Raw genomic sequence first — 9,295 nt, 5'->3', positions numbered from 1 at the left:
TGTTGGGTACGCCCCTGGATTGTCAGAAGAGGAGAGGTGGGGGCTTATAACTCACATGAACAATGTTGTTTGTGGAATAATTTTGTTGAATGCTACAAGAAAAATGAAAACAAAATACAGATATCAAACGTAAAACCAACTAACGTTATAACAAAACTAATGGGCTATTACCTTGTTCGAGAAAAGTATCCATCAGTATCCACATAATGGAACGATATGCCATTCATCGGCAGCTGCCCCCCAAAAACTGTTCCATGTCACGTGACCTGGTTTCACGGGACACCAAAGATAATACACCTGACAAGTTTTTACATAATGTCACAATTCTTTAAAAACGGTGCATGTTGTTTTAAGGGATTAGCTTTCTGAAATACCTAGCGAAATAGGTGACACGAACTCACCCCTTGTTCACTTACATGATGAAAATCAATGAAATTGAACTCACTTAGCTTGTTTTGATTGATATGAGTAAGCACCAACTCATCAATTTTGGTACATAATATGCTGGCCATACTGGTCATCACTTTTATTATGGCAAAACAGCAGTTACATGTGTAAAAGTTCATTCCGACTTCACGAGGCTGTATGTATGGATGGTACATCTTGGATGTCCTGGGTATGTTGTAGAGTCTCAGCTGTCTCCACTGTCGATGATATAGTCACCAAACATCCTGACATACGTAACCACGAACGTGTCAACAATGATATAAAGGTATAATTTATAAATATCCGCTGTGACAATGAATACAACATGTAAGATAAATATATTTAACAATACCACTGATGATTTGTCAACAGGAAGAATAAATGTACTTGCGTTCGCAGAAACAGTTTCATACTTAATGAAACTGCAGTGTAGACTGGATGTGTACTATGTACATGTATTATGAAATTGTTTTATCATTATGATGATTAAAATAATTTGTCCCAAGATGTCATTTTAATGGATTTTATTGTTGTTGCCATGTCATGAATATGTAAAATATTATCTAACATCTGGTATTTTCTACGGATATCACTTCGTTGTACAATTTATTTTGTTTTCAACTTGGGAATTTAGTGTTACCTGCATGCCTATCATCACAGATTATGTCCATTGTTCTCCAAGTGCGGTCAACCTGAAAATCCCTGTGTGTCGCCCATATTGTTGTTACAAACATCACAAATACTAAAGCTTTTCAGTATACGTTAGTAACTCTACAAATATAAAGACTATCTTTTGACGGGCCCTTTTGACAAAGACGTCGTGCAAGATAAAAGTAATAAATCAATTAGCGTGTTATCGGTTAATCCTTTCATCTGTGTTTGTTTTTTTAACTCAGCTGATAATTCCTTTTGCTGCTCCTGCATGCATATATTACATAACATGTAGTTCACTAGATGACCATCAAGTGAATGATGACAAATAAACGGGTAAAATCGTTGTATTGCATGCAATATTAATTGCCTACAGAATCTTAGGGAACTACGCTGTGTGGTTTTAAAATAATAGGTCATCAACCATCACATTGTTCTTGATATGATTAAATATCAGGTAATAGTTTTAAAGAAATACACAGAAATAGGATCAAATTGGATCGGTCATATACGATCAACGCATCGGAAAATCTGAAAAAAGCTTATACTGACTGCTGGAGTACTTTATTACGGGAAATACATCCACTGTTCTTATTGTTTCATTCTTTAGGTTGAGGAAATTCTGCCATGGTTGACAGCTGCCCAGTCCCGGGGTCCGTCACGGTCGAGGTAGCATGTGCTGCAGTCAGACCACATACTAAAATTGTTGTCCCGAAACCGGAAGCGCTTGATTTGGAATGAATGAGGTGTCGCGAGATGTGACGGACATTGTAAAAACAAACAATTTACATAAACACATATTGCAGTTATCAGTGTTTTTCCAAGCTTATGAAGGGTAAGCAGACTATTGGCATGTTAACAATAGAAATGAAAAAAGCAACCTAATTGACTACCCATAAGTCTTTGTTTGAAATGCCGCCATCTTTGTTCAAACGTACACGCGCGAGATTGGAAAAAACTTCGTTGTTGTTTCCAAGTAAGTCTATGAGAGTAAGGTAGTAGAAATGGCAGTCTGTATACTTGCTATAGTTTTCTTGACACATGGCAACAAACTTGACAATCGAAGCTTTGGAAACAAGGATCCGGGAACTCAAGCGATCTCAACGGAAACCCAAGACAGAGAAATTGGCAGGTAGGTTTCAGATAAAATTAATTATTTTCTTCTTATCATAGCAGTCAGTTTGCATCGAATTAAACGTTTTCGGTAGGACCCGGAACCTTTATCGTACATTAACTGTGCGCTCGCATTTCGATTTCTCCCCACGGTTATTAATGTGGACATTGCATTTTGGTGTGAAATTTGTTAAAAAAACAACATTATTGTTGATACCAACTGAACATTCCGTTAAAATATAACCATAAGACAAGTATACCCTTGTGTTCCTGTACGTTGAGTCTGATGTTTATATAATTTTGATTTCCTGCGGCAGCTCATTTTGTTGCTGGGCACAACCAACACCATAACCAAATATTTATTCTTCAGTCATTTTTCTGAGTGTAATTTTGTCTCAGTATTATTCTTTTCTTGTCGGACTATTTCAATTATGTATCCAGCTATATTGGAACCGTGTACTGGAGCGGCGTTTATATAAGACACTTGGCTTGTTCACCTTTCCAGGTTATTGATGGAATAAAAATATATTTTAAGAAATTGTTATACATGTATCCAGCAAGGCAACAAATATAGATGAAACCAGTAGTTCATGATATTCCGGTGGAAAATATTACCAATCGACATATGTTCATGATCCAAATGTGTGTCTCTTTTTTGTTTTAGGCTATTGTGAGAAGGGGCCCGTGAGAAGAATCATGGAAAAGTTCCTGGAGTACCTTGAAAATCCATTAAAAGTTACTTATTTAAGGTAAAAAAAAACTTACCCCAAGTTTAATTATTGCTCGTCATCATAATCAAGATATATGTTGGGTTTTATAAGATTAGACACGTCAGTATTACAAAATACAATTAATTCGTTTCTTGTTCACCATTGGGTAAATCTAGCATCTAATTATTTCATTGTCAGGTATCTAGTACTAGCAGTAGAATTGACATAGCATACTATTATGTAGTGCATATTTGCTGCATAATCATGTCTGTCATGTTAATAGAAAACTTCTCACGCCCGGGCTGTAATGCATATACATGTAGTTGATATACCACAATTACTTATTACTTGGTTTGATACATGATAATAATCAAACTTATGAATGTTTGTGTCGGATTGTAATAATCTATTATTGGACGAATGAAAATTAATTCATTTGCTTTTCTTAATAGAAACCTTTTGGATAATCTGGAGGAGCAAGACGGACGATCGACGTCGGCAGACTACAGGAAAGAAAAACACAGGAAAGATGCTAAAAGAAACAAAAGAATCTGATCTGTAAGTTCCTGAAACTGGATAATATAATATAATTTGTACCGGTTTATACACTTCCTGACACCAGTTTAAAACACTCTGAGTCACTGACATGATGTGCTACATATTATCACATCGCTATATACCTGTAATAGAATAACTTTCCTTATCACATGTCATTACCCATCACCGTAATGTGCCATTATCTAATTAGAACAAGTGCCGCACTCAAGAATAAATGTTGGACATAACTTTCGCAGTGCAAGAATTTCATTTTTTTTTCCCAGAAACTCCAACACCTCCTGAAGAATCTAGCTGGGCAGAGAAAAGAACACAGAAGGTGGCTGCAGTCCTAACCCTAGAATTGACATCGCCAGTGGTGTCTGAAGCTCCAGCGGCAAAATGAAGAACTTGCGACACCATCCAACAAGATTCTTTCCAACCACCTAAAGGTCTTAGGAATAGGATGGAATGTCTAAATGTACATTCAATTATCTCCTGTAGTCACCCTGTTTAGGACAAGAACATCTGTCTCTCTCTCTCTGTCCCTCTGTGTGCTTTGTGTCAATGTTTAATTGTAACATTGAAACATAGATATGATATATATGTTTATGATGAATAAAGAGAAATCGACTGACATGCCTGATTTTGTATTTATTTATTTCTATGTCCATGTGGTGTTGAGGTAACTGTAGTTGAAATGAGTTTATTTTATATTTCAATGTATCATGAATAAAATATATGACCTAATACATTCAAATATATAATACACTCATTTCACCTACAGTTAATTTAGTTGAATAATCATAATTTAATATGGACATATGGTAATCCCTGACCACTAATGATTGAAACCAAATGGAGCCATACAGATTCTGATTTACTGAAACTTATGGAACATGGTAAATGTGTTTAATAGAATCGAAATTCACAGGGAATCATAATTGAACTAAGTAGATACAATGTATATGAAACCATCTAAAAGTAGAGGATAAGGGAAACCCAATGGAACCTCATAGGAATCTGCGTAACGGAAACGCACTGGAACCATACAGGAATCTGGGTTACGGAAACGCACTGGAGCCCTACAGGAAAAAGGGTAACGGAAACGCACTGGAGCCTTACTGGAAAGTGGGTAATGGAAACGCACTGGAGCCCTTACTGGAAACTGGGTAACGGAAACGCACTGGAGCCATGCCGGTTTCTGGGTAATTTGTAAGTTTCCGTTTTCCGGAAACTTGAAGGAAATGTAGAGAAACGTTCCGGAAACCTAGTTGAAACGTAAGTTTCCATTTTGTTTCCGTTAGGTTTCCGGGGTCCGGAAACCAAGTTATTTTTGCTGTGACAAGTCTGATGGTAGTACAGTGTTGAGAGATGTACATTTGTCATTGAAAACTAATGAAGAATGATTTTTGATGATAAATAGAATCTCACCCTCGTGTCTACTGATATCAATTATATCAACACTCGTTAATAAAGGTAAAAATATCCTCGAAAGCCTCGGATATTTGTAACTTTATCAACTCGTGTTGATATAATTGATATCAGTAGACACTTGGGTGAGATTCTCTATATATACACATATATGTTTATATTCATCCAACAACAGTCATCATGTCAGTATGAATCCATTCCTCGCGACCAATCTTACACGCATAAACACACGCATGACATACAGTGCCTTTCAGTACCCAACATTTCACACAGGTTCAAGGCTGTAATATTGTACGTGCGCCTCATAGAATGAGTTCTCTCCCTTGTTAAACATCATTTAAAATGACTTGCTCCAGTATTGCCTTGATTGCCTAAGTGAGTACTTCTTATTTTAGTGACCTGTTTATGTTGAAGCTGCTCTCTCATTTGTCTGCAGGTGCCTTTTAGTTTATTTCTTGACCTTCTATATATATAGTGTTGGAAATCACTATTCATGTTGATTGCTCTGAACTTCTCAAGGAGTTTGTAATTCTCTTGTGATTTAATGATCTTACTTTCCTTGTCCCACTCTGTTTCTGATTCGCATGCCACTGGCTATTGCAGCTTCGCTTATAGAGCTGGACAGTATATGTGCAGCCTCATCAACATTACCCTCTTCCACAAGAGTGTTTAACTCATTACAACACTGAGTCCATATGTTCTTCGGACATACTCCTGGTGAGCAGATTGTCTCCATTCTAAGCTATGCCAGGGACCAACGCTACCCCATCGGTTACACATGTCAAATGGACAAGAATGTACTCATTTCACGCAGGTCTATATCTTGAATCAAGAGACGAGGAAGGCGAGTCATTGAACTTGGTCCTTTTCTTCTTCTTCTTCGTTTAAATCTAGAATAGCCACCCAAACAATGGGAAAGTAAGTTGTTTGATTTGTTCAAAATGGTATTCGTATAGCTACTCAAAGTTGTCTCTTACTTCTGCCTTGACATCCAACTGAGTGACTCCTCAAAAAGTCCATAGATATCAAAACCTGGACAACTCCAAAACATGTGCCTAATGCAAAGTCGTAAAATGTTTTAACGTGCCAGTTTGTGCAAAATGTTGTGTCCGAATGACGTTTGTGCTTCTCTATACAATGTGCAAATTATATTTAACTCTGTAACAAGTTGTAACACGGTTTCCGTTTGCGATCTCCATCATGTCCTGAAAGCACATACCAAATTTTGTTTCCATGTCTATGACGGTTTTTGGGAAGATCTCTCCGCATCACCTCGGACGGACGGACGGAAGTCAAACCAACAGCCCCGTCCCAATTCGTTGCGGGGGATAAAAAATACTATATCTATTCATACATAGATTTAAACATCCATTTATTTTGGCTTCTTGGTCAATGGAATACACAAGGCGAGGAAGGCACTAATGATGAAACAGGCACCTGCAACGAAACAATGACCAAATATACACAGAGTTAAAAAGATATGTACCCATGTCCAGTGTCCTCCGCCGTGATATTGCTGATATATTGCTAAAACAGCGTAAAACTATACTCCCTTACATGAAATATGCAGACAACAATGAGGCACTGGTGTTGGCAAACCATTTTGTACTGAAACAACTAGAAAGCATGCGCATTAAATGTATATTTACAGACAATAATATCCGATGTTTACAAAGAAATCGTGTTGTTTCTCAAAACTGTACGATTGTGGTTTTCCTCTCAAGTTAATTGTTTGTCTCTATCAGAAATTAAAGGTTACCACCTGACAATCAATGGTTTGTCAATTGTTTGAAATTTTTTCCTGAAGGTTCAGCATTCTTGAACAAGGGGAGTAAACAATGAACCATACAACTTTATGGATGACATCTTGTTTATTGCACAGAGCGACCAATTTGATGTAGATTCTTACACTGTTACCAAGCTAAACGTGATAGCGGTGTAGGAATCTACATCGAAACGAGTCTGTTTTCAGTAAACAAGAAGTTGTCATCCATAAAGTTGCATGCTTCATTATTGGTTTGTCATACTGTTTAGTTCAACAAATGGAACGCGAATGTTTATATCTGAACAAAATACAAAATCTACACTTACTCTCTCATCATTTAGTGGACTATTCTCTTTCCACATATTTTCATCTGGCAGAGTGCATAAACTCATTTTACTTGTTTCTTGACAATATGGCGATTTTCAATAAGGGTGATCACAATTACCTACCTGAGAAAAGAAACGTTAAGTCATACACCCCAGTACTTTCATAAATAAGACCTGAAACACAATGTGGTGGTTCTTCATTTAACAGAAAATATTATGTCTCAGTTTGATGATAAAATAGTTTAAGGTCATGAACAAAACTAAAAGCTTTAGTAGTATATACCAAAATGCATATTTGAGCATTAATGACTATGCATGTTTGATGATTGGTTCATACCTCCACGCACCAGTCAGGTCGTGGGTTACAAGTCGTCTATTAACACATTAATGAACGCATTATCGCATCAACCGCTCACACATTCACCGGCAAAATATACGTTCAAGTGTAACCTACTTGCAATGGGTGGTCCAACCATGCTGCCGAGTCCAAAGCAAAAGGAACATATACCATATCCAACGGCCAATTTGGATCGGCCTATCAGCTCAATGCATATAGGACTAACCAATGTGTAAGGTCCCTGACTGTATGTACCATACAGGGCACTGAAAATCATTTGGAGACTGTACGTATGTGACAGCACGGGGAGTAGCAGAAGGGACACTGCTGTCATTCCTTGTAGTCCAACGTGAAGGATAATGTTTCCAATAGCTGGATCAGAAGAGGCAAAACCAATCAGCAGTCCGGAACAAAGCGCCGGCACACCCATGACAGTGAACAAACTGGCTGACTGTGCAGGTGTACTGCCACTCAATTCAGCAAAATTTAGTAAATGAACCATGCAGGCTGAACCCCCAAGAGACCAGAAAATGATACTGAGCAGATACAAGAAAAATCCATTTGTGCAGAACAAGGCTACACATTGATGCATTATCATACTCCGTGAGTTTTCAGTTGTTAAATGCGAGCTGTGTTCCAGCAGAGATTCTGCCGTTTCATTACCTTGCAAGTGACTGAGCGTATGTTGGGACGTCGTCTGTCATACAGACCCTGAAGCAATATATCCAAGCCCACGCAAGTCTACAAAATGTGGCAAGTCTAGATTTGCACAGCTTCAGGAGAAAGTTTCAGGGCTCCTTTTCATTATATTATATATTGTTTTATACTATGAACTATTTTTCTGTAAAATATGTTCATATCAGAGACTAGTTGTTAATCTAGTTTTGACGGGTAGAAGAGAAAAGACAAAATGGATACTAGTGCTGTTGCTATTTTTTAATTATATATAAACATTCGTCCTTGTCTCGGGATGAATGTATATTTTCCACCAAATGTACATTCGGAGGATATCGAAATCTAGGTTAAGCTATTTAAATCATATTTGCAATGAAAACACCCAAACAATGGTTTGTTGTCCAAATTTTTGGTTTTCCATATCTTGTCCCAGTCTGTATCACAGTCACAGAACGATATTTTTTCCTCTTCCGTTTCTAGGAAAACTCACTGCAGGGTTTGGGTTATGGAGTGCCATACCAAACACCCACAGCTTGCGGGACCAACATCGCCAGTAACATTTACATCTGCCAACGCTTAATTCGCAAGTGGTGAGGCAATAAGCTAATGAGGCTAAGGGTTTGTGAAATATCTATGATGCCTTATATGAAGTCTATGATCTAAGCATGTCTAGCTATGTATGGCGTTAAGTCACTGCTTGAAGAAAGGCTCCTTTAGAATTTTATTAGGTAAATTCATATATTTAGTATTTCCATCATATTGGAAAATACATAGACCAACGCTTAGTGTCTGAATATATATAATTTTGATAGTAACAAACAAACCTATTTAAAATGAAAAGGAGCCCCAGGGAGACACGAGATTCAGTCCGGCCAGCCATGGCAGTTAGATATGTTTACTTTGTAACCCGACCCCCAAGGTGAATTAGGTTTCTTGCAGATGTTAACAGACCCTGGACCTGAGGAGATCTAGACTTGCTTCATTAAAGGCTTTAGCATTGCAGAGAGGGCTTGGCAGTAGGGGAAATAATGTGGTTCAGGGACTGTGAGACAGACTAAGCAGTAAGGAAAATAATGTAGTTCAGGGACTGTGAGACAGACTAGAAAATGCATTGCAACCTACACTTCATTGTGACTATGATAAAGGCATCATTTAAAACACAAGGGTTATTTCCTTTGCGTTAACTGACAGGCTTTCGGTGTCAAATTAGTTGGAACTCCGGCCAAAGGTGATGTTATGCTGTCTGGAAATATGGCCTTTTTGCAATGCTTTGGTTGCACATAATGATAAGTGATTGTTGTACATATGATGTTTTTGAAGGATA

The 9,295-nt window shown here is 37.6% G+C and overlaps 1 protein-coding gene across 1 annotated transcript; it reads right to left on the bottom strand.

The window, feature by feature from the left end:
* Positions 1-5,751: 5,751 nt before the first annotated feature.
* Positions 5,752-7,705, bottom strand: LOC124272121 (monocarboxylate transporter 5-like). The gene is made up of 3 exons (XM_046707271.1): positions 7,414-7,705; positions 7,083-7,133; positions 5,752-6,305 (listed from the first exon to the last, which is right to left on the bottom strand). Exons 1-3 carry the CDS (start codon positions 7,628-7,630, stop codon positions 6,241-6,243), a joined length of 333 nt encoding a protein of 110 aa, XP_046563227.1. The 5' UTR covers positions 7,631-7,705; the 3' UTR covers positions 5,752-6,240.
* Positions 7,706-9,295: the final 1,590 nt, after the last annotated feature.

The sequence above is a fragment of the Haliotis rubra genome, unplaced genomic scaffold (genome assembly GCF_003918875.1).
Source record: "Haliotis rubra isolate DU_JTF1 unplaced genomic scaffold, ASM391887v1 Scf1666, whole genome shotgun sequence".
Lineage (NCBI taxonomy): Eukaryota > Metazoa > Mollusca > Gastropoda > Lepetellida > Haliotidae > Haliotis > Haliotis rubra.
This window is presented reverse-complemented; position numbering and strand designations above follow the sequence as displayed.